The sequence below is a fragment of the Heterodontus francisci genome, chromosome 13 (assembly GCF_036365525.1).
Source record: "Heterodontus francisci isolate sHetFra1 chromosome 13, sHetFra1.hap1, whole genome shotgun sequence".
Classification (NCBI taxonomy): Eukaryota; Metazoa; Chordata; class Chondrichthyes; order Heterodontiformes; family Heterodontidae; genus Heterodontus; species Heterodontus francisci.
Genome location: NC_090383.1, coordinates 70,369,280 through 70,396,168, shown reverse-complemented (window position 1 = coordinate 70,396,168; position 26,889 = coordinate 70,369,280). Strand labels below are relative to the sequence as shown.

General features: G+C 44.2%; 1 protein-coding gene across 13 annotated transcripts in view; it reads right to left on the bottom strand.

The window, feature by feature from the left end:
• nrxn1a (neurexin 1a) overlaps positions 1-26,889 on the bottom strand; it is a 2,153,831-nt gene that overhangs the window by 1,048,976 nt on the left and 1,077,966 nt on the right. For all 13 annotated transcript variants that reach the window (XM_068044956.1, XM_068044955.1, XM_068044958.1 and 10 more), the window contains one exon: positions 23,281-23,664. In XM_068044956.1, coding sequence (XP_067901057.1) covers positions 23,281-23,664 — 384 coding nt within the window. The remainder of the gene's footprint in view (positions 1-23,280; positions 23,665-26,889) is intronic.

Genomic DNA, 26,889 nt, shown 5'->3' with positions numbered 1-26,889 from the left:
TTTCCAGTGGCGTTCCACAGGGCTCAGTGTTGGGTCCCTTGCTGTTGGTGGTATATCCTAATGATTTGGACTTAAATGTGGGAAACTTGCTGATGACATAAAAATTGGCCGTGTAGTTAATAGTGAGGAGGAAAGCCGTGGACTCCAGAATGATATCAATGTTTTGGTTGAGTGGGTGGAAAAGTGGCAAATGGAATTCAATCCAGAGAAGTGTGAGGTAATGCATTTGGGAAGGGCAACTAAAGCGAGGGAATACACAATAACAAGAGGATATTGAGAGGTGTAGAAGAAGTGAGAGACCTTGGAGTGCATGTCCACAGGTCCCTGAAAGTGGCAGGGCAGGTAGATAGAGTGGTGAAGAAGGCATATGGATTGCTTTCCTTTACTGGCCGAGGTATAGAGTACAAAAGCAGGGATGTGATGCTAGAACTGTATAAAACACTGATTTGGCCACAGCTGGAGTACTGCATGCAGTTCTGGTCACCACATTACAGAAAGGATATAATTGCTCTGGAGAGAGCTCATCGGAGATTTACAAGAATGTTACCAGGCCTTGAAGGTTGCAGCTATGAGGAAAGATTGGAGAGGCGAGGGTTGTTTTTCATGGAACTGAGGAGGCTGAGGGGTGACTTGATTGAGGTGTACAAAATTATGAGGGGCCGAGATAGAGTGGGCAGGAAGGAGCTGTTTCCCCTGGCAGGGAGGTCAGTTACCAGTGGACACAAATTTAAGGTGATTAGTAGTAGGATTAGATGGGACATGAGGGAAAACATTTTCACCCAGAGGGTGGTGGGTGTCTGGAATTCACTGCCAGGAATGGTGGTGGAGGCAGAAACCCTCAATTATTTTAAGAGGTACCTGGACATGTACCTGGAGTGCTGTAACCTGCAGGGTTATGGACCAGGTGCTGGAAGGTGAATTTAGTTCGGGAGGCTAGTTTATTGGGCCGGTGAGGTCACGATGGGCAGAATGGCCTCCTTCTGTGCTGTACTTTGTCTACGGTTCTATCTACATGCTGCCCCTTGGCAACTTCATCCAAAAACATGTCAATTTCCACATTTCCGCTGACACCATTACTTTACCTCAGCACCACCTCTCTCGATCCCTCCACTGCCTCCAAATTGTGAGACTGCTTGTCCGATATCCAGTAGTGGATGAACAGAAATTTCCTCCAATTAAATATTGGGAAGACTGAAGCCATTGGCTGGAATTTTACATCGGGGCGGAGGCCCCACCCACTGGCCAGAAAGTCAGGGGCGGACTTACCTCCGCTGGGTCTGGAAGCCACGCCGTGATTTTATGTGGCCCCGGCCAATAATTGGCCATGGCAGGACTTTTGCCCCTCTGAGGCAGGAAGTCCACAGATCTGCCTCCAATCAGCGGCCGGCAGCTCTTCAGTGCCAGCAGCACCGCCAGGAGCGGTGGCCCCTGTCATCACTGCACCCAGTCAGAGAAGCAGCAATGGAGGAAGCCCCAGAATTAAGGTTAGTGTGTCGGATCTTGCCAGTGATAATCGGCTGGGCCCCGGCGAGGCTTGGGGTGGGAGGGGGTGCGGGGGATGGAGATTCTCCAGTGGGGGCGGCTTGTGCTGTTAGGGCGTGCCCTCCAGGAGGGCACCCCCTTCCCCGCCCACAAGGATGCCGCCAGGTTTAGCAGGGCGGCCTTCTCAGTTGGTGGCGTGCCCGTCCGTTGCTGGTAATATTCTATTGGTGGCAACGGCGGGAGGAAGCCTTAATTGGCCTGGCATGGGCGGGCTGTTTGTCACCTCTCCCGTTGCTCGTAAAATTACTGCGGGAGCGAGCAGGTGATGGGAACGGCACCCCCTGCCTCCCACTCAATTTTACAACCCGCCTCCAGCCCACTCCCTAGAACAAACTCCAGTGCTCCTCGCCATCAACTCTGTCCATCTCCCTGACATCTCTCTGAGGCTGAACCACACTATTTGCAATCTTGGTGTCATATTTTTCCCTGAGATAAGCTTTCAAATACATGTCCGTGCTGACACTCAGATCACCTCTTTCCACCTTTGTAACATCACCCAACATTGCTCCTGCCTCAGCTCATCTGCTACTGAAACCCTTCTCCATGCCTTTTTTATGACCACTAGACTTGACTATTCTGGCCGGCCTCCCACATTCAACTCTCCGTAACCCTGAAGTCATCCAAAATTCTGCTGCCCATGTCCTACTTTGCACCAAATCCCATTCACCCATCACCCCAGTGCTCACTTACATCCACTGCATCACAGTTAAACAATGCCTTGATTTTAAAATTCTCATCCTTGTTTTCAAATCTCTCCATCGCCTGGCCCCTCCCTATCTCTGTAATCTCCTCCAGCCCTATTACCCTCCAAGATATTTGCACTCCTCTACTTCCAGCTTCTTGAGCATCCCCAACTTTAATTGCTCCACCATTGGTGATTGTGCCTTCAGCTCCCTCAGCCCTAGCTCTGGAATTCCCTCCCTAAACCTCTCCAACTCTTGTTTTTCTCCATTATGACACTGTTTGAAATCTGCCTCTTTGACCAAGCTTTTGGTCATCTGCCCTAACATCTCCTTATGTAGTTCGGTGTCATATTTTGTTTTACAATGCCTCTGTGTAGTGTCCCGGGACACTTTATTATGTTAAAGACGCTATCGAAGTACAAGTTGTTGTTGTTGTTAAAGTGGCAAGCAACCGGAAGCTCAGAGTTATGCTAATGAAGGTGCTCAGCATAGCAATCACGTTCCTGCCAAGCTGCACGGCCGTGCAGTAGTCCAGAAATTACCAAGCAGAGTGCAAACAGGCCACACAGAAGAAACTGTCCCTTTAAGGTGTGTGCATGTGCAGCTGAGCGGCAATCTTAAAGGGGCTGCGCAGTGCAGCAAACAGGCTGCGCCCAGCAAAGGAAAATTAGAGGGAACATTGCACCCAATGTGGGTTAGTCTCCTCCCTGGAGAGGAGACTGCATCGTGAGCAGCAAATACAGTATACTAAGTTGGAAGAACTACAAGTCAATCGCGTTTTTACCTCGGTGGTGAGTTTGGGGCCCTGGACAGTGGGAAGGGAGGAGGGAAAATGGGCAGGTGTTGCATCTCCTGTGCTTGTGTACAAGGTTGCGGGGGGAAGAGAATCAGGTGTTGGGGATCATGGAAAGGTGGATCAGGGTGTTGTGGAGGGAACGGTCCCTTTGGAACGATTGTGGTGGTGATCCTTTATCAGTACATGGCCAGCGGGGTTTTCCGCACTCCAGCAAGAGGCAGGTGGGGGAGCCCATAAAATACCTAGAGAAGGTGGAGTGCTGTGCGCCTTCCCAACACCATTCAATTTTGTCAGGAACAGGGAAGGCTGAGAATGGCCTTCACACCCAGAGGCCAATTAATGGCCATTTAGGGGCCTCTTCCCACCACCACTGGCATTTTATCAGTAGTGGGGTTTGACGGTGGGGGTGTTGGCCTCTGCCACGTGAGGATGCCACTCAGTAACACCAAGTGGCCTCCCTGTGGGCTGCGGGGTGTGGGGTGAGGCCCTCCTGCTTTGGCAATCTGTGGCTCACAGCGAGCCCATGGAGGGCCCCTGATAGCAAAGACCACCTTTGCACCCTCAGCAACCACCCCCCACACCTCTGCCCCCCACCCCCAAACCCTCGCTGGGGCCTGCTTGACTGGCCCTGGAGAGTCTGCCCCATTTGTCTGCACTCCGGGGCTCCATGGCTGCTCCTGGTTCTGGGCCTACTGCAGTATTAGCAGTGGCCACTGCTCCCAGTGGCGCTGTTGGGATGCTGGCCCTCTCAGTGGCTGGTCGCTCAGAGGTACCAGGACCCTGGTGCTGGGCAGTTAACAGGCTGCCTGTGGCTGGGCATTCCCCAAATGGCCAAGGCGGGGTTCCACTCACCTTTCTGGCCCAGTGTTGAGATGTCTGCCGTCTGCGTAAAATCCAGCCCCTAGGATCCCCTGCCTTGATTCCAACACGTTTCCGGGCTAAAGGAACTAATTGGCCAACTTGGGGAAAATGACAAGTGAGTAATAGTTTCCCATACAGTGCGGGCTTCTGACCCCCAATCTGACCCCCGATCGAAACCTGCAGGAAAATTCTGCCCGTTAACTCTGTTTCTTTCTCTACAGATGGTGGCCAAATATTGCTGAATCTGGTTCCCATATGTAAACATCCGTTTGTCTCAATCCAATCAAACTTCTTTCAGAATATTCAGGATGTTTTTTCAACACCTTTTCTATTTTGCTGTTTATAGGGTGTACTGTGCTCCATACAGTGTGACATGTCATGAAAGAAAGCTGCCAGAGCTTTTCTTCACTGGGGAATATTATAAGATGATTTTATGTGGCCAACACATCTTTTAAATGATGATGATTCTCATTGTCAAACCTCAGCATTCAGACAATCAATATCAAATGTATAACATAATGCTATTGTTCCTCAGATGCAAGATTAATTATATACTCTTGGATTGAAGTAGTAGGACTTTTGCATATGAGGACCAAATACAGTATTACCTGTTAATTACCCTATGTGACTAATAGTGAGCAAGTGACTTTACTGGTATTAGAAAGGAAGTGATTGATCTTTCAAAACAAATACATACAATCTGCTCACAATAGGAATAAAAGGTTGCATTCTTCAAATGAATTAGCATACATAGGTTCAATCATGCACAACGAATCATCTTAAATATAACTACGCAACATCCAAAGTCAGTAAGTGATTCCTTCATCTTCAGCTAGTTGTGTCTGGCTGTGACATTTGAATATGATGATTACTGGTTACTGGGGCATTTGGGTCCTGACTTGAAAAAGTGCCTCATGAACCTACAGCATTACTCACAGAAGCCAGCAGAGCACAACTGCTATCACACACAAGGCAACACAATCCACCATGACGTTGGTCCACTGAATGCTGCATAGAGATTTACAAGATACTTAAAAGGATAGAGAAAGTAAACTCAAAACATTACTTCCAGATTACACCAGGAGGCAGGAAAAGAGGACATCGGTTTGGAGTTGTGGAGGGCAAATTTAGGTCAAAAATCAAGAAGTATTATAATGGTGACTGATTTATGCTTGCACCTCCTGGTCCAATTATCCCCTGGCCTCTAACTCAGCTTCACCTGAAGAATCCTTTAGGTCTTGCCTCCTTGGGGTGAATTTAGTCAGGGCAGCGGGTGCCTTGATGACAGGCCTGAAAGCCGGGCAGCCCCACCTCGGCCATTTGAGAGACCCCCGGCCGCACTTTGGGCCCATCCAGCAACTAATTAGTTGCCATCGGGCCTCATGTCCCTTTAAAGGATGACAGCCCACATCCAACAGGATGCAGCGATGGGCACTGCCCTTGCAGCAAGGTGAGTAGGGTCTGGGGCTGCCAGGGCCAGATAGGCAGGCCCCAGTGAAGGGGGGGTGGGCGGGGCAGGGTTGGTGAGGGCAGGGAATTGTTGCCATGAGTACAGTCATTACCAGGGTTCACCAGATGGTCTCCCCACGCAGTGGACAGCTTATCCACTGCTGGTAAGATGCCAGCACCAGCAGGAAGAAGCCCTCAGTTGAGCACAAGTGGCTCAATTGCCCTCTGGGTGGGTGGGCCATCCTCCACCTTCCCTGCTGCCATGGAAGGCGACGAGCACTCCATCCCCCACCTTCAATTACCATTTTATGGGCCCCCCTGCCATTTCCCAGCCTGTCCCTTGAGGGCTCTAGAATCCAACCCCCTATGTGCAAAATCATGGGAGATCGACAGATATTTTATCTATCATTGTAATGAATCAGTGCATTTACAAAAATACTCCTGTTAACAACACTTGCAACAAAACCTCCTGCAGGCAGTGACATACTATGTTTAACAGTGAAAAATGAAGAATAAGGGATCTTAGCTGTGACATATGTCTTCCCATCTGCTTTTTTCTGGTCATAACAAAATCTTGCCACAGAGTACTGGTGCATTTGTCATACAAATATATTCAAACACTTAGAAGAGTGCATAAGGAAACAGAGGATCATTAACATAGAGATGTAAGTAGTTTGCCACCTTTTATCAGTTTCACAAGCAGACAGAAAAAGAGACTAGTGGGGATGAGAATGCAAGAACATGACATGAAAAAAAAACATTTAACTGGCATAGAAGGTACAGGCTGTGCATTAATTTCATATCTATCTTTTGCCTACTTGTATTCCAGCTCTTTGTTTAGATACTGTAGAGTTAGATAGGCCCCCATTAACTCCTGGGACTTGTTACTGCTCTCCTTGTTGGTGCCATTTAAAATTAATGTTGAGGCTTCGTAATTTAGTAGCTGTAGGAACTGTTTAACACCGAGTCCAGATATTTTTTTCAACTCTAACCCACAATATTAGGCCTTTAACATCTGCCAAAAATTGCACAAGAAACCCAGTCAACTGGATAGTTGTTTACTGTTTACAGCAAAAAGAAAATAAAATAGCCTGTGCAAAAAAGAACAAATAGGTGGAATCCAATATAGTCAGGTAATTAAAGAACGTGAGCTCTGATGAGAGATGGGGCAGACAGAATTGTCAATGTGAAGATTAATATCTGACTTAGGCATGGTCAGAAAGGGGGAAGAGGGAGCAGATAGGTTTCCACGGTGCTGCAGATGATGAAGCAAATTGACAGTAGATGAAACAAGGAACAATAAGCTGAACAGTGCAGCGAAGCAGTGGTAGTGCGTTATGGAGACGTTTTTTCTCTACAACTTTTTTTAAATATTTAAATTACCAGGGTGAAATTGGGACGTGGGAACAATGTAAAAATTGGGATTGTCAATGATTTATGATCATTGGGAATCATCTATTTATTTCTGCAGCAGCTTCTGCTCACAGAGAGGATGAGTAAAGGGTCCATTAGAATATTATTAGTCTGATCAGGAAGTAAAATAAAATGGCAGCGAGTCAAAGCTCTCATTCAGTTATTTTTTTTAAAGAGAGCAAATAACTGAGCTAAAGGCCTGCTCGAGTATGCAATTTAAACCCGGCCCGGGCCCAACCCGACCACAGCTAATCCCAACCCGACCCGGGCCCGAGACCTTTGTTTTTTTCCCGCACTCAACACGACCCGACTCGACTACTGGAAATTAATGACGCTTACTCTTACTCCCCTTTCCCTCCCTGACCAAAAGACAGCACTGCCACTGTGTCCGACCCGGCCCAAACTGACCCGAGCCCGAATGCCGGACCACGAAGAGCGATCCGACCTGACCCGAACCCGACACATGTCATTGGGTCCCATCGGGTTCGGTTCGGGTAGCCATGCTCTAAACTGAGTTAATGTGTATTCAACTGAACAGCCATCGTCAGCTGTCCAAAAGGAATAATGTGAATACTTTGCAACTAAAGAACAATTTTTTATTGTATGTTGTTTTGTTCATTTAGGGAGCAACTATGGCCCTAAAATTGAAGCACAGCTACATCATTTCACTCAGACCTGGATGCAGACCCCAGCCCAAATCATGGGTTGGAACCATTTATATACTTGAGCAAGTCAAGCCTGTAAGACTGACAGAGTATCAGAGCACTGGCATGTCATTCCCATGACAGAATGGAGTCTGGGAAAGGGTTTTAAAGGAAAGAATCACAATCTTGTGGAATGCTCTTAAGTGAGCAGATGCCCACGTTTAGCAAGAGTGGATCAATTACCTTTGCCAGAGAGACTTGGCCCTCAATGGGATTAATTTCCATTCTCAGCTGATGGAAATTCCATTGGGCCCAATGGGGACATAAGTGATGGAATTCCCAAGTTAGCCCATGAACTCCACCAGACACAGCTCTAACACAGAAGAATGGCAAAGGAAAGGCTCATCCAATCTCCTCCCAACCCCATCCCCCACCACCCACTTGATGCTGGAATTTGGGGCAGAAACCCAGTGCATCCCGGTTCTGCCCTAATTAATGGCCCCACAGTATGCAATACATCCAATCTATGCTCCTCCTAGCCGCCAAAAATTCAGGCCCCTATGTCATAGAATAATACCTGTTGCCAGTAGAGCACAACTGCTATCACACACCCTGACACATTTACAACTTGATTGCTCAAACATTCAACATTCAGGACCATCTGTATGAATATCACACCCATAACTATCAAATATATCACAATTTTTTTAAAATTGAAATGAACCAACTTTCCTTAATGGTATGACTTTACTAAAATCAATGACACTTCAAATCTTATTCTATAACTCAGAATTAAAAATTGTAAAACAATATGTATTCAAACATAAATCAGAAAATTCTCAAAGAGTGCAGGGAAGTGCTTTTATTAATATCTCCCTGGCTTTATGAAGGATACACAAAAAATGACATTTACACTGCATATCCTCTCTAGTCATAATGTATACTTTCTTTGTATTTTGCTGGTCGCCGGGCTTCAATTATTCCGAGCCAGGACTTCCACCCGCTTGAGGTAGGAAGTCCCGTCTAATGGAACTGCCGGCCAATCAGCAGGCTGGCAGTTCCTCGACCTGGCAGCTCCTAGACCCAGCAGCGCCACCGAAAGCGGTGGTCACTGCTGGGACTAAAGCCCAGCTAGAAGTCAAGATGTTGTGGAGCCTGGACGGCAGATAAGTTTTGGTTGCCTTGGGGGTAATTGGTCGGCTCCCGACGAGGCAAGGGTGGTCGGTTGGGGGGACGGGGGGGGGGGGGGCGTATTGGGTGCTTGGCGTAGTGGGGAGTGGCCGATCATGAGGGCACCCCCCCTGGATGTTCGAGAGCCACCTGGTTTTGTCAGGCGGCTTCTCTCGGGTTCAGGACACCCACTTGCCACATGTAAAATTCATGTGGAGGCAGGCAAATGCCCTTAAGTGGCTGTTTAGTGGCCACTTAAGGGCCTTGATTGCCCTGGGGCGAGCGGGCCATTTTTCACCGCTGCTACCCTGCGTAAAGTGGCAGTGGAGGCGGGAGCAGGTTGGGAAGATCTCCCAGAGCCTCCCGCTCCATTTTATGCCACACCCCCCCCCCCCACCCCCCTCTACCATCCCGCTTGTCAGGGTGGCGTAAAATTCTGCCCCATGATTCAATAACATTATTACACAGGATTAATAATCCTTCTAAAAATAAACTAATGTCTCATGGGCATAGAATACAATTTAAACTTTAAATCATGTAAAACAGCATTCTACTCCAGCAATCCAAGTTTGGTCTCTTGACTAATAGACCCTTGGTTTTCAAGACTTGCTGTGTGTGAGCACTGTACGTACTCATTCAGTTCTCAACAGCTTTTGAATCACAGTGGAAAAAATAATACCAGGAGCACCAATGTTCTGCAAATGAAAACTGGTGCAAGTGGGTGCCACATTATTACGTTGCAGCAAGTATTTCATCATGTTGGTTTTATTTGAACAGGCAGGAAGAATATTGCAAAAATAAATCTCATAAATATTCAACAGTTTCACTTGCTTTGCAACAATTCTCCCAATTAAAAGTACTCATAACTGGCGCTGTTTAATACATGATAGTTTGCTATTTTGGGGATAATAAATGCTGGTGAATGTTTTACATCTGCATCTCTCGCAGATCCACAATTTTTTTTAAATCAGCATTTCTCATCACAGCCTTTCTTGTTGCCTGGGAACCAACTTGCTAAATTACAATACATAGGTTTATAAAATTGAGTCCAAGGTGCAAATATCTTGATGGTTTTGAGTGGATTTTATGCTCATCAAGATAAAGGGTTTCGATGCTTGGCATTTTATACACTGGGTTGGATTTTGTGTAGGAGGCAGGGCTCACGGTACCAGGACAAAAAGGTGGGGGAACACTGCCTCTGCGTTCTCGCACTCCCCCGGAATGATCCTCCGGTGTCTTACAATTAATGATTAACGATCCAGGATCCTTGTCCTTTTAAAGACAGGGATCCCATCTCCAAGAGCTGCCAGCCAATCAGAGGGCCACCAGCTCAGCAGTGTGGGCAGTGCCACCAGGAGCGATGGCCATTGCCAATACTGCAGAGGCCTTGGGGATCCTAGGCCCAGCGCTGGAACCCCAGACAAGAGGTAGGTGAGGCGGGGTTGCCGGGGCAAGTCCGGAAGGCCCTGGCGAGAGGAGTGGGGTGGTGATCATGAAGTCCAGGGGGACAGGGGACTCCCAGGGAGTAAAGTTTTTCCTGATGGGGTCCTCTGTGGGCCACAAATTTCCCACAGAGAAGGCCTCCACAAGCCTGCAGGGAGGGCGCCTCATGTTGCAAAGCGTCCTCCCTGCATGGTGGAGGCCCCGCCGCAGCTGAAAAGATCCCAGTGGCGGCGAGACCAGGCCCTTAATTGGCCATTAATAGGCCACTTTAAGGGCGTCAATTGACCTCTGGGCGGGAACATCGCTTGGTGATGGAGAGGTGACGGGCCCTCCGCCCTGCCGCCACCCGTCGCGATTCTCTGTGCCCCCCCTCCTGCCTCCTACCCCGCCTCAGGGGAGCCCATAAAATTCTGTGTCAGTTTCAAGGACTTCCAGTTTATGTATAGCAGTGGCTAATTGAAAGCTGAAGTGTCTTGATGCTGCCTCAACCTCAACCTTAACTACAATTTCTGCAACATTATGATTTTATGTAGCAATCACCCTCTGTGTGAGTATGACAATATCGTGCCAATCAGTTCTAATGCTCACTGGGAACTGAGTTGATACTGCCCAAATTTATTTTAGTCAGAACTCCAGGATACAGAATGAAAGAATCTTTAAACCATAATCAATACAACGGTTCACCAATTTGGCCATTTCAAATTAACCTCTCCACTACTGGAACTTTCGAGCTTTGATTTTCATCAACATTGTTTTCTCAGTGAAAGCAACTGAAAGGAACCTTGGTCTTTGAGGTGAAAGAACAGCATGTAGCTGACTACACCACACCGTCCCTTTTACAATTTTCTATCGAACAACAGAAGTGTATCTTGCAGTTATTTTAACAATAAATTTTTATGCTGTTTCGCAAAACAATCACTGTGAGAAAAAAATTGAATTAGATACCATCAACAACAAAAGCTACATATATCTTAAAAAGAGGAAGGGAGCAAGCACGACATGATATGGTTCAACACTGAAAAGTAAGTACAGGTAAAGCACTGCAATATAGGAGGACGACAGGAATCATAATAGCAGTATCGAATTACACTGTGTCAGACTCCATTTTGTATTCCATATATAATTCCTAAAATGTTGAAATTTTTAATACTGTTCTATTCTGATTATGACATGCTTCAACAGAGAAAACATTTTATTTATAAATCTTATTTCTGGGATGTACTATTTTTGGCTTTTGAAATTAAATGATAATGGAATATCTGGCATAGATTGTGCCTTTGAAGGTTCACTCAGGTGCCATTGGTGCTGGGGTGTACTATCTGCAATACCTACAATTTGCCACAGGGTGGTAGAGTATGCACATTCAACTGAATGGTTTTGGAATTCTTCTCACAGCTTGCTTTCAATGAGTGCCAGATTTGTTCTGTCCACGATAGAACAATCTGGATGCATCAAAACAACTGGCAAGAAGCCACATTGTGATTATTTCAAAAATATACGCAATTCTGCCTGCAACTGTTTTCTTGTTGAAATTGTGACTTTTTTAGCTTTGGACCTCAAATGTACCTCTGTGACAGAAGACTGGATATCTAAAACTGATTTCAAATAATAATCTAATCCTGGAAGTTCATATGGAGACATAAATGGGAGGAGTGGAGCTTGAATAGATTGTAACTCTCATCTGAACCCAAAGATTATATTACAATGTTGAAATTGCCTTTGTGGTATTTCAGCCTGTTACAGCATTGGCAGAAACTATGTTGAGACCAACTGTACAAGCTCTCTGTGTCCTTAATCCTGCAAGAGGATTAAAAGCTATCACGTTATTATTGATGATTTTTAGGAAATGATCTGTGGATGATTGTTGGGAAATTCTGTGCCCAATATTGTAGATAAGTAACAAAATGACAAAAATTACACACGCAATAGGATATTTTTAAAATACATAATTCAGATATATTGCAATAAAATACATTTTTTGTGAACTCCAAAATAACTGCTTATGGTCCAGAAATCAAAGGAAAATGTTCTTGCACATTAAACGTCTAAAGGTAAGCACAAACTATCACTTTGCAAAAATTAATTTCTGGAAAATACATTGCCTAACATTGCAAAAGCTACACTTATCCTGCACTTCAGGAAGCAGATCTACATCACTTGCTGATGGTGCTGTGGAAATAACTCCTTTAGATTGTGGGCTAGTTTAACAGTATTCAATCCACATTTAAACAACATATGAGCAATTGTTTTAAATATTTGGTTGGTAATGTTGTTTTCAGCAGTTGCAACCAGGCCAGAAGAAGATCCATTTAAGCTCACACATATTGGGCTGAATTTTACCAGCCCCTCGACGCCGCGGGTCGCAGCGAGGAGGCCGGTAAAAGTCACCAGGGAGAGGCCCGCCTCAACTTGCTACGTCAGGAAGGGCCCGCCGCATATTACTGACGGCAGGGGGACTTCGGTGCGGCCTCCCTGCCGCCTGGTGACGGGCCCTTCATCTCTATATGCAGATTGCCATGCCAATAAATGTGTGCAAAATAGCTTACCTGCCATCGCCCGCCAATTTTATGGTCTCTGTTTGGCCTTCAGGCGAGAACCTGGTGTGGAGGGGAGAGGAACAAAATTTTCAGGGCAGGAGGGGTGAAGGAGTGGGGAAATTAATTTTTATTGGATGTGGGGATGGTGGGAAGGGATTGAAAGGCAAAAGAATGAAGGTTTGGGGTGGGGGGGAAGTTCATGTATTTGAAAAATCAATTAATGGTCATTTCAGGCAATGCAATGACCATGGGGGGGGGGGGGGGGGGAGGGGGAGGGGAAGGGCCTCCATCACTTATTTTTATATTTAATAAAAATCAGTTATATTTTGCATTTAAAAATTATAATTATTTGTAAGGGCTTAAAGCCCCTTTAAAATGGCACCGGCGCCTGCGCGGTGGCGCTGGACGCCATTGCTGGGAACACGGTGGCCATCCCCACACGTCATCGGGGGCGGGCGCTCTGCTCCTACAATTTAAATGAGTCCCCACGTGAAATATTGTGGAGGCTCCTCGGCGGCCGCTGAATGCGGGCACCCCGCTGAGTTTAAAGGGCATGCTGCACTGCGCGGCGCCCAAATAAAATTCAGCCCGTTGTATGTACAGCTGTTTTGTTAATATATTTAGAACAGTACAGTATAAGTAGCATCTTAAAGGAGAATAGGAAGATCCATATAAGCTAGCATCTATTCTGTGTACAGCTGCTTTGTTAGTATTGTTACGGCCACATGGTGAGATTTGGGTGGTTCCCATTGTTTGAGTCCCATCTGACTGCAGCAAGTGTGTGTTGTTATTAGGGTTTAACCCCTTGGTGTTTTATTTGTCAAATAAAGAGACAGTGACATGTTTTCTTGTAGGTTTAAAACAGAAAATCAGTAATTTATTGATCAATACGCCATAACCCGAAATTGTTGTAACTGCATCCATGCACACATTCACTCGTGTGCGGACGCAAACACACACACACACACACACACACACAAGAGACAGACATAGAGGAAAAAGGGATAATCAGTTGTAAGTGTGGGGTAGGTAGGTTTCGGGGGCCTCACGGTAAACCTGTTGAATTCTCTTGGAAATCAAGTTCTCGTTGGTTGCAGGCCTGAGATGTTTGTAGATTTCTCTCTTGTTGAAAGTTCAGTTGGTGACAGTGGATCACTTCTAATTCACTGCTGTACAATGTATAGACGTAGACATCTACAACAGGGTGCGTCCCTTCTGGTTTGTTAAAAACAAGCTTCTTGGGATGCTGCTTTCTGGCTCTCTCTCTAGGCTTCCTTTTAAGGTAAAGATGTGCTACATCACGCCTCCTGGCAGAAGACGCTTTGGTCTCTCCCCCCATGGTGATCGCACAATGGCCCAGGGCATGGCTACTTCACACCTTCTTTGTTTCAGAAGAACCCACTCAATTTGAAAGGGTCTTTTGATGGGTTCAGGATGAGAATAATCCAGTTATAATGTTTCCTCTTCATACCTTATTTGTTTCAGAAGAAGACATTCAATTCAGGAATATTTCAGGAGGGGTATAGGATGGGTGCAATTGACACCTCTTAGCTTGAAAGATTTTCCTTTGTCCCTGTCAGACAGTTTGAATATACAACGGCCAAGTCCTTTTCCTTCGGTGGCCATTTTGGAGCATATTGTTCACTTTTTAAAAGAAAGGTCCATTTTTTAAAAGACAAAATTAGTGTTTATAACTCTTCAGTTTTTGTCCATAATTGTTCATCGTCATACTTCTTGTATGCATGACAGTATAGTTACCACAGTATGGTACAATATGGCACGGTAAAAAAAGTTGGATGGGTCAAATGCTCCAAAATGCCAAAGGATTTCTGGACATCTGGGAAGGACTTTTAAATGGGCAGATTTGGGTCAGGTGGGAGATTAAAGTGTTAAAAATCTGAATCCTGACCCCAAACCACCTCCCACTCACTCAATTCCAGTTTAATGGATGCAGGATAGGGGGATTGGTGGGTGGGTGGGGGCGGGAACAACCGTCCAACCCACTCCTGGGAGACCGATTGGCATTTAAATGTTATAATGACGATCTGTGCCTCATTTCTATCCAACATTTGAAATGTAAGTCTGAGTAGTCGCGTTTCCTGGGCCTCAGGAAACCTGCCAGCTGAACCAAGGCAAGGGACTGCTGGATCAGGAGTTAAGTGACTTTCCACCTAACTGCATGTCTTCCAGCAATCGGACACCATCACTAACATTTCCAATCTCCCCCTCATCTCCTTTATGAGGCATCCGGCCTCCACTCCAGGCCTCCGATTCCAACTGCAAGGCCTCCAATCTCCACATAAGAGGCTTCCAATCACCCCCACCCCATACTACTCCCCACTGAGGCCCCTGACCTCCCACTTCAGGCCTCCAATCTGCTCCACTAGGCCTCCAACCTTGCCCAGAGGCCTACAACCCTCCCACCCACAAAGCCAATTGTCCAACACCCCACGCTGTCCTCTGATCCCCACACCACCCCTCCCCACCCCCTCCAAGTCTTCAGTTAACTCCCATCCTCACACAGGCCTCTAATCTTCCAGCAATGTTTCCAAATCATGCCTCCCCTCCCTGCCCCCAGGCTTCAGGCCCCTTACTACAATGCCTCTGATCTCCCCCCAGGCCCCTGACATCCTAGTATCAGCCTATGAGTTCCCCATCTGAGCTGTTTGATTTCTGTGGTGGGCCTTTGACTTCATGCCTATGTTGAGCATCTATTCCCTTGACTATCACATAGGTCTAAGTTTGTTTAAGCCACGTATTTCCGGTCCCATGAGGCACGGTGATGATGTTAATCCTCTGTTTCCCTCCCAGCCTATGAAGGCTTCCAGAAACCCTAGTTCAATGAATAGTGCAGGAGAGCATGCCAGGAGTAGCACCAAGCATACCTCAAAATGAGACATCAACCTGGTGAAGCTACAAGCCAGGACTACTTGCGTGGCAAACAGTGTAAGCAGCATGCGATAGACAGAGCTAAACGATCCCAAAACCAACAGATCAGATCTAAGATCTGCAGTCCTGCCACATCCAGTCATGAATGGTGGTGGACAATTAAACAACTAACTGGAGGAGGTGGCTCTCCACAAACATCCTCATCCTCCATGATGAGGGAGCCCAGCACATCAGTGCAAAAGATAAGGCTGAAGCATTTGCAATAATCTTCAGCCAGAAATGCCGAGTGGATGATCCGTCTTGGCCTCCTCCTGAAGTTCCCAGCATCACAGATGCTAGTCTTCAGTCAATTTGATTCACTACACGTGATATCAAGAAACGACTGAAGGCACTGGATACTGCAAGGTCGAGGGGCCCTGACAATATTCAGGCAATAGTACTGAAGACCTGTGCTCCAGAACTTGCCGCACCCCTAGTCAAGCTGTTCCAGTACAGCTACAACACTGGCAACTACCCGGCAATGTGGAAAATTGCCCAGGTATGTCCTGTACACAAAAAGCAGGACAAATCCAACCCAGCCAATTACCGTCCCATCAATCTACTGTCGATCATCAGTAAAGTGATGGAAGGTGTCGTCAACTGTGCTATCAAGCAGCAGTTGCTTAGCAATAGCCTGCTCAGTGACGCTCAGTTTGGGATCCACCAGGGCCACTCAGCACCTGACCTCATTACAGCCTTGGCTCAAACATGGACAAAAGAGCTGAACTCAAGAGATGAGGTGAGAGTGACTGCCCTTGATATCAAGACGGCAGTTGACATCAAGCAAAACTGAGGTCAATGGGAATCAGGGTGAAAACACTCCGCTGGTTGAAGTCATACCTAGTGCAAAGGAAGATGGTTGTGGTTAATGGAGGTCAATCATCTCAGCTCCAGGACATCACTACAGGAGTTCCTCAGGGTATTGTCCTAGGCCCAACCATCTTCAGCTGCTTCATCAATGACCTTCCTTCAATCATAAGGTCAGAACTGGGGATGTTCGCTGATGATTGCACAATGTTCAGCACCATTCACGAGTCCTCAGATACTGAAGCAGTCCGTGTATAAAATGCAGCAAAACCTGGACAATATCCAAGCTTTGGCTGATAAGTGGCAAGTAACATTCGCGCCACACAAGAGCCAGGCAAGGACCATCTCAAACAAGAGAGAATCTAACCATCTCCCTTGACGTTCAATGGCATTACCATCGCTGAATCCCCCACTACCAACATCCTGAGGGTTACCATTGACCAGAAACTGAACTGAAGTAGCCATATAATTACCATGGCAACAAGAGCAGATCAGAGGCTAGGAGTCCTGTGGTGAGTAACTCACCTCCTGACTCCCCAAGGCACAAGTCAGGAGTGTGATGGAATACTCTCCACTTGCCTGGATGGGTGCAGCTCCAACAACACTCAAGAAGCTCGACACAATCCAGGACAAAGCAGCCCGCTTGATTGGCACTCCACCCACAAACATTTACTCCCTCCACCACCGACACACAGTGGCAGCAGTGTGTACCATCTACAAGATGCACAACAGCAATGCACCAAGGCTCGTTAGACAGCGCCTTCCAAACCCACGACCTCTACCACCTAGAAGGACAAAGGTTGCAGATGCATGGGGACACCACCACCTGCAAGTTCCCCTCCAAGCCACACACCATCCTGACTTGGAACTATATCGGCGTTCCTTCACTGTCACCGGGTCAAAATCCTGGAACTCCCTTCCGAACAGCACTGTGGATGTACCTACCCCACATGGACTGCAGCAGTTCAAGAAGGCAGCTCACCACCATCTTCTCAAGGGCAATTAGCGATGGGCAATAAATGCTGTCCTGGCCAGCAACCCCACATTCCATGAATGAATAAAAAAAAAATTCAATAAATATTATTTAGTTTCTTTTCAGCTTCAGCAATAGAAATTTGGATCAATTGTACTGTTAATCCCAGGTGGTTTCTCAGTTCCCACAGCATTGAGAGAAAATCTGATCTCAAATGTTTTCCTTGAGCAAAGTCTGGACTGTATGTTTTGGATACAATTACATTGCATAGAATTACATAGAATATACAGCACAGAGACAGGCTATTCAGCCCAACCAGTTAATACCAGCATTTATGCTCTACTTGAGAGCCTCCTCCCATCCTTCTTCATCCAATTCTACCAGAAACACCATCTATTCCCTCAATAACAAGACAACTTACATTTATGTAGTGCCTGGAACATGGAAAGCATCCTAAGGCCCTTCACAGAAGTATATCAAGCAAAAACTGGCACAGCCAAAGATAGAGACATTAAGGTAGATAACCAAAAGCTTGGTCAAAGAGGAAAGTTTTAAGAAGAATCTTAAAGGAATTGAGAAGGAAAAGATTTCGGGAGGGAATTTCATAACTTTATGACAAAGACAGCTGACGTTATGGCAGCTAATGGTGGGGTGAAGGAAGGTGTTACAGTCAAGTGAGGAGGGGTTGAAGGGCTTCCCTCTTTTCCCTCTCCTTGTTTGACCTCAACAGGTTTAATTCTTTTTTCAAGTGAATGTATTGGCCAATTCAGTAGGTGTTATGTTACTTATTTGCTATGATCATAACAAGAACCAATCGGACAGGTTTTCTTTAACAAAGAGGTCAACTTTATTGTACCTGAACCGAACTCATGAAAATAATAAACTACGCGCCAACTTTCACTCACACACACACACTAGAGGTTTACACACTCAAATATGTTACAGAGTGGGGAAAGGTGATTGGTTGAGTTAGAGTCCATAGAAAAAAGGGGTAAACAGTCTGTGGAGTTTGATAATTTGGCTGGCTTCTAACTGAATTCAGTGGTCCTGATGCTTTTAGTTGAAGAGGTAAATGATTGGTTCAGTGTGTCTCTTGGAGACAGCGATGCAGATGAATTCCTCCAGCGGGGTTTCTGATTGCAGCCGGAGTATCCAAAGGTGGTCAGTCAACAGGCAGGATTTAAAGTTTGCAAGCTGGAATGGAGAGAGAGATAGAGAGAGAGAGAGGGACCCCCACTTCGGTCTGCACATGGCAGAGTCCAGAAAATCCTTCTCCTTTCTCTGCTGCAGAATGACACAAGCTTAAACCAATAGATGGGGAGGGGCTTGTCACATGACAGTCACTCAGTGATTCAAGCATAGTAGTTAGCAACATTTCTTCTTGCTAAAAGAAAGAGAACAAGCAGTTCCCTTAAACTTCCTGGGTCTTGGTTCTTGCTGGGATGAGCAGACATTTTGTCTCTCTCTTCACAGGCCTTGCAATGTAGGATGTAGTGTTGCAAATTAGGTGGTCATATTAAGCTGCTAGCAAAAGTCATCTTGTATCAGTTCTTAAACTTCTTTAAAAAATATAAATTCAGATCTCCAGCCAGTAGAATAAAGAAAATTATTGTTCAGCAGCAAGCTGGTGTGACAAAGGGATGCACAAAAGGCAAGAGTTGGAGGAATGCAGAGTTCTCAGAAGTTTGTAAGACTGGAGGAGGTTACAGAGTTAGGGAGGATGAGGTCATGGAGTGATTTGAACATGAGGATGAGAATTTTAAATTCAAGGTGTTGGTTAATCAGCATTCAATGTAGGTCAGTGAGCACAGGGGTGATAGGTGATCAGAACTTGGTGCGAGTTAGGATATGGGCAGCAGATTTCTGGATGAGTTCAAGATTATGGAGTGTGAAAGAGTGTCATCCAGGAGAGCATTGGAATAGTGAAATATGGAGGTAACAAAAGGCATGGATGAGGGTTTCAGCAACAGATGACTTGTGGCAGGGTGTAGTCAGGCGATATTATAGAGGTGAAAGAAGGTAGTCTTTGTGATGGGACGAATGTTGAATCAGATACGCAACTCAATGTCAAAGATGATGCCAAGGTTGCAAACAGTCTGGTTCAGCCTGATACAATGGTCTGTGAGCGAGTTGGAATTGGTGGCTAGGCAACGGAGCTTATAGCAAGGGCCAAAGACAATGACTCTGGTCTTAATGTTTAATTGGAGGAAATTTTGTCTCATCCATGCATGTAGGACAAGCAGACTGACAACACAGGCAGTGGAAGGGTCAAGAGAGGTAGTGATGAGGTGGAGCTTGATGTCGTCAGTGTACAAGTGGAACCTGACTTTGTGTTTTGGATGATGTTGTAAAAGAACAGCAGTTAGATGAGAAATAGGAGGAGGCCAAGAATAGCTCCTTGGGGGATTCCAGAGTGCTGGGGCAGGAAGAGATGCCATTCCAGGGGATTCTCTGCATACTTAGGATTTTCACTCTGTAAAGAATTGATTTCCGATTTACTTTGAAGTAAGCAAACTTATGGAACTCTCCAATGCACTATTCCCTAATTATTTTTAGTCAGAGTCAGCCAGCTTCTGCATACTTACTCTCTCAGTACAAACAAAATGACACCAAAGTCTTTTATATACTCTGAAGTTGAATGAAGATTATTAAACTGAATCTTGTTTGCAATCTGGTCTCTATAGTTTAAGAAATCTCGACAGAAAGTTCAATTTCTTAATAGTCCAAACTTCTTTACTGTGAAACTACAGGTATTATTATCAACAGTATGAATAAGCAGAACTGCTATCAAATGTCTGTATTGGTCAGAACTACAAATATCTGCAACAGTTAAGGTTCATAAATTATTTTATAGATTGTTCCAGAACACATCCATTTATCATACTAGACCCTCTCTATAATGCTATCAGAAATATTATATTGTAGATTGTGGCATATCAGAGGCCTTAGTATGAAGGTTTACTGTGTGAAAACACTGAAATTCTCTATCCAGACTGTGGCAAAAATAGAATATCAATTTTTACCACAATCACAACAACTACTACCGATAAAAACATTTTGTTTCTGAAGTGATGGATTTCTGTTGGATTGGAAGATTTGGATAATCAGGATAGAGCAGCAGGATATCACCAACTGATCTTCAGGACTAATAAGACAAATAGATGTTGCCTCAGTACCAATTATTATTACCTATTTGGAATCACAGAATGGTTACAGCACAAAAGGAGGCTGTTTGACCCTCCGTGTCCATGCCACCTCTCCGTAGCAGCGACTAATCTAGTCTCACTCCCCCAACTTTTTCCTGTACCCCTGTCAATCTTTTCTCTTCGGATAATTATCCAATTCTCTTTTGAAGGACTCAATTGCATCTGTCTCCAACTCATGCTCAGGCAGTGCATTCTAGATCCTAACCACTCATTGCATAAAAAGATTTTTTCTCATGTTATCATTGCTTCTTTTGCCAATCACCTTTGGTTCTGGATCCTTTTGCCAATGGGAACAGTTTTTCCCTATCTACTCTGTCTAGAACCCTCATGATTTTGAACGCCTCTATCAAATATCCTCTTATTCTTCTCTTCAAGGAGATCAGCCCAGCTTCTGCATCCTATCCATGTAACTGAAATCTCTCATCCTTGGAGCTATTCTCATGAATCTTTTCTGCACCCTCTCTGTTGCCTTAACATCCTTCCAAAAGTATGGTGCCCAGAACTGGACACAATATTCCAGCTGAGGCTGAACCAGTGTTTTATATAGGTTTATCATAACTTCCTTGTTTTTGTACTCGATGCCCCTATTTATAAAGCCCAGAATTCCATATGCTTTATTAACTGCTTTCTCAACCTGCCCTGCCACCTTCAATGATTTGTGCATATATACCCCCAGGTCCCTCTGCTCCTGCATCCCTTTTAGAATTCTACCCTTTAAATTTATATTGTCGCTCCTCATTCTTCCTACCAAAATGAATCAATTCACATTTCCCTGCATTAAATTTCATCTGCCACTTGTCAGCCATTCCACTGTCCTGTCTATGTCTGCCTGAAGTTTATCACTATTCTCCTCACAGTTCGCAATATTTCCAAGTTTTGTGCCATCCACAAAATTTGAAATTGTGCCCTGTACACCCATGTCTAGGTCATTAATATATATCAAGAAAAGCAGGGGTCCTAACACTGACCCCTGGGGAACTACATACCTTCCTCCAGTTCGAAAAACAACCATTCACAAATACTCTTCATTTCCTGTCACTCAGCTAATACCACTGACCCTTTTATTCCATGGGCTCAAACTTTGCTGACAAGCCTGTTATGTGCCTTTTAGAAGTCCATGTCCACCACCTCAACTGCATTACCCTCATCAACCATCCCTGTTACCTCATCAGAAAACTCAAGCAAGTTAGTTAAACATGATCTACCCTCAACAAATCCATGCTGACTTTCCTTAATCAACCCACATTTGTCCAAGTTACTGTTAATGTTGTACAGAATTTATGTTTCTAAAAGCTTTCCCGCCACTGAGGTTAAACTGACTGGCCTGTAGTTGCTGGGTTTATCCTTACATGCTTTTTTGAACAAGGATGTAAGACGACTCTGGCTCCACCCCTGTCTGTAATCAGTCACACTTCTTTTATCACTCTTTTACTATTTATATGTATGTAGAGGACTTTTGGATTCCCTTTTATGTTAGCTTCATACTCTTTCTTTGTGTTTTTTTCATTTTTTTTTACATCCCCTCCGAACATTCTATATTCAGCCTGGTTCTGAATTGTATTATCCACCTGACATCTGTCATATGCACCCATTTTCTGCTTCATCTTACTTTCTATCTCTTTCGTCATCCAGGGAGCTCTGGATTTGTTTGCCCTACCTTTCCACCTTGTGGGAATGTACCTTGACTGTACCCAAACGATCTCCACTCAAAAGACAGTCCATTGTTCTGTTACTGTTTTGCCTGCCAATCTTTGATTCCAATTTACCTGAGCCAGATCTATTCTCACCCTATTGAAGTTGGCCCTCCCCCAATTAATTATTTTTATTCTGGATTGATCTTTGTCCTTTTCCATAGTTAACCTAAACCTTATGATGCTATGGTCAATGTCCCCAAAATGTTCTCCCCCTCGCACTTGATTCACTTGACCCACCTCATTCCACAGAACTAGATCCAGCAATGCTTCCTTCCTCACTGGACTTAAAACATACTGATGCAGAAAATTCTCAAGAATATACTCTTGAAACTCTTGCCCCTCCCTGCCCTCTACATTATCGGTATCCCAGTCTATATTAGGATATTCAAAGTCCCCCATTTTCACTACTCTATAATTCTTACACCTCTCTGTAATTTTATATTAACCTTGCTTCCTCAGTTATCCCTGATTCCAGGCATTTTTCATTATGGCATTTAGGGTGAAAAATATTATTTTACAATTTGTTTCTTATCCACTCGGCTAGACCTGCCATCTGTCAAGTGCACCTTCACATATCCTACAAAGGATTTAGCCAGCAACACCTGATCTGGAACATGCTTCTAAAATGCTGTTAAAAATCTACAAAGATGTAAGGGGATGCATCAGGTCCTCAGAATTGTATTCCATTCCTTCCAGATTTTCTCCTTTTTGTCGGCAACATCATTGTTCACTTCCACACAGCATCATTCAAGCAGGATGGAGCGAGAGATGAGGCTGTCACCATTACTGCCACCAAAACTATCAGCAACTGGCTGACAGGAGGCATGTTGACACAGGCCAAGACAGGTGATGTTAATTTCTCAAATCCTCCCGTGACATGTACCATTCGCAGCTTGAGGCAACATCACAGATTTTCTGTCAGGCAGCCCTCTGAAACTATAGGTACAAGTGCTTGTGTACTCTAGACTATCAAAATTCTTGCAGGATTTCATACAAATGAAAAGCCTTGTAGCACAATGCATATAAACTAAAATATGTTATGGAGAATGAAATCTCATTCATCTTCTGCATAATCAAGTTACTTTAACAAAAACATTAGAACCTATGTTATTGAGGTACAAATGTCCTGTTTACCTCTCTCACAGGATCGGCCAAGAAATCCAGTTCCAGAACAATCGCAAATGTATCTGTTCCAGCCTTCTCTACAAATACCGTTGTTTCGACATGGATCACCAAGGCACTGCTTTGGAAGTTCCTTTGCACATGAAGGCTTCACTCCGGCCACATTTTGTATTTCAGCCATTCTCCGTATGTCTTTGCTTTGACCATCAATGAACAAGTCTCTGATACATCCTACATATCCATAATTAAGAAGAGCTGTCCATACTTCTGTTGGGAAAATAAGAGATGCCTTGTTCTCAGGTAGTCCACCCAGATACAAGTCATCATCCAGGTCCAGAATTTCACTCTCCCCATGTGCCATGTATGGTGACCGTTTGCTGTTTATAGTTATAGTACCTGGAGAGGAAAGAAAACATTTCTTAAATTAAGGTTTTTTAATATCTTCTCATTAAAAAATATTATGATTATGTGGCCACTCATTCCATCTGAGATGCAATTTTTGCCTCAAGATCAAAGTTAACTCATTTAGTCCACATTTTTGTAATGTGTTACATTCCACACCCCCTTCACCCAAATGAAACAACATAATTCAGCATCTTCTCAGGAATAGGAACTGTAATGATAGCTTGAGTGGAATTAACATGCTGGGGAAGCTTCGAAAAAGGAGCTTTATAATATGCACTCACGAAATAGTCTTCTTCCTGGAGTGATGAATTGCACAATGTATATGGCATAACTATTTATATGATAGAGCATCATGTACTGAAAATAACCTACCACTGAATGTCTACAAAATACCAGGTTGGGCCTTACCTAAGGTTAGGATACTTCTACCGAGCGTTTATGTGCATAAATGCCCTATGTGTCCCAATAGTGGTTTGCAGCTACAAGTACTTAGTAAAGTTTTTGCTGATATTAATTGGTTATATCAATCATACATGAAGATGCATGATATTACCTGTAGATGGCTACTCAACTGCCAAACGTCGTTGACATTAATATCTAAATAAACCTTCAATGTCATTTACAGTCACGGGTTCAGGATGAGTTGCATTAGAGCACTTGTGTTATACAATATCAGTGTCCCAACTCAAATTACATGTCATTAATCCAATAACCAGCAAAATCTCCGGAGTACATTTCACCATCCCAGCATTCAGTTTTCATTCTGTCACCAAGGTAAAATGTCTCCCTTTAATTCTAATCATTTTGGTACCGAACCAGACATTAGCAAAACAAAAAAAACCTTTGAAAAGATGCAGTTTCAATGCTGTGCTATATTCTAATTAATATGGTCACTTGTGATGTCTAATAGTTAAATAGATCTTTTTTAAAAGTTTAACAGTTCCACCACTTGCGACCAGTCAAAAGCCTTTTTTTTCTCCATTGAGAGAGACATGGGTTTCAGGTTACAAAAAACCTGATCTCCTCTATTTAAAAAGAAAGTGTGCCTGTTCTCAAATGTGTTATGAAAGAGTGGCAGAATCTAGATTTACATCTGCAATTTCTACACAGTAGCTACCTTGTTGTGTAATCAGGAGATTGAGCCACAATTTCTCAGCTATGGAATGAAACTAAATTGCTAATACATGTGGCAGTGGCTGCTGCTGGTGGAGCACCTGCCCAAAACCTAGGATGGCACTGGACCCAGGCCACAGGAAGATCAGGGCAGGAGGGGTCGCGCGGAGCGGGGTTCATAGGCAGGGGTGTGTAGCAGGTCGGCAGCAAGAGCAGGGATGTGACTCTCAGCAGGCCTCCCCTTTCCCGATACTGAGTCCCTTGTTCAGGTACTAAATGCCTTTTAATAAGGCACATACATTAATTGCCCACTTAAAAGGCTCAATTGGCAGCGAGGTGGGAAGGCCGTTCAGAGGCCCCAGAATTAATTGCAGCGGAGGTGAGAAGGTGGCAGGGCCCCCCCTGCCACTATCCCACCCGATTACATGGTCTTTGTGCCTCCAAACCTGCCGCGGTGGGGGAGAGCATAAACTTTTTCCTCGGTGTCCATATGCACAAATCCTTAAAGGTTGCAGGGCAAGTTGATAAAGTGGTTTAAAAAGCTTATGCTACTTGGGTTTATAAATTGAGGCACAGAATGTGAAAGCAAAGAGATTACACGAGAATACATCATGGATTAGCTGCAGACATTGGCTAAGTATTATGGACAATTCTGGGCCCGACACTAGGACCGAGGTAAAGGCCTTAGAAAGGAAGTGTTACTAGGGATGAGGTTATGAGAAGAGGTTGGAAAAGTTATGACTTCTCTTTGGAACAGGGAAGGTTAAGAGGTGACCCAATAGAAATTTTCAAGATGGTTAGAGGTTTTTATGGAGTAGATAGAGAAAAATTATTCCCTCTGGCAAGTGGGTCAATAACTAGAGGCCTCAGATTCAAAATCTTTGGCAAAAGATCTAGAGGTGAGAGGAGGAGAATTTTTTTCACTCAGATAGTTGTTAGAATCTGGAATGCTCTACCTGAAAAGGAAGAGGAGTTGATTCCATAAATAATTTGAAAAGAAAGTTGGACAGGTGCTTGAGGATGAGGAACATGCAGAATTACGGATGAAAAGCGGCTTGTGGGACTAAGGACAACTGCTCTTTCAAAGAGCCAGCACAGGTATGACGGGCCAAATCGCCGCCTTCTGTGGTTAAGTTTCTATGATTTTATGGAAATGTAGATGATTATGCTATTAAAATGGTGCATCAATATAAGAATATAATCATCACAGGTTTTTATTTTATGTTTACTTTAACACTAACACTTAACTACAACTATATAAAGGAGTCTCATATATAAATCGACATTGGTGTTCTTTAGATATTATCAATATAATTGTTTTTTTAAATAAACAACTTTATTGTATGGTTTTGGCTAAAGTGGATGGCTTTCAAAACCAGGAGTTTGTGATTATTGCTGTCACTGGAGATAACTAACTGAGCTCTGAAAAGGGAATGACATATTGACATAACTTGTAGAAAGTTATAACTTCAACATCTACCATGTGTGCACAACTTGCCTGCTCGTACTGTGGCAGACATCAATAAAATACTCTTGTTGCCAGTGGAAACAACCTCAGTGAATCCAGTAGCAATGCAAAATATGTAGCTGGCAACTAAGACAACTGTGACTTTGATGAAGAACTAAATCTCAGTAGTGAAGTAATTTGATTCATCAAACCATGTACGTCACTCAACTGATTGTTTTTGTAATTAGGGCACTTTGTATCTTTCATCTATTCCAACCTTAAGAAATGTGGGTAAGTGACATCAGTGAGGACTGAAAGTCATTGTGCAAAATCTGCTCTCCATGATATCATTCTGTCAGGTAATTTAACTGGTCTACAGACTGACAGCATTTAGAAAAATATATAAACACATTCATTTTAGGAACTATAAAATGCTTTTCACAATCCTGATTATTTTGATAAGGATTATTATATTCAATTCATATCATTTGGACAGTAAGTTTCACAAGGGAATGCTCAAGTTTTAAACATAGTAGGTGGATAAAAATGTATAATTTTCATGGTTATTCTCCAGTGGCCACAGATGTTGCTTCCAATGTAATTAAGGAGTGTTCTATGTTCCTTACACTTAGTGTCAATACTTCCTATCATGTCTG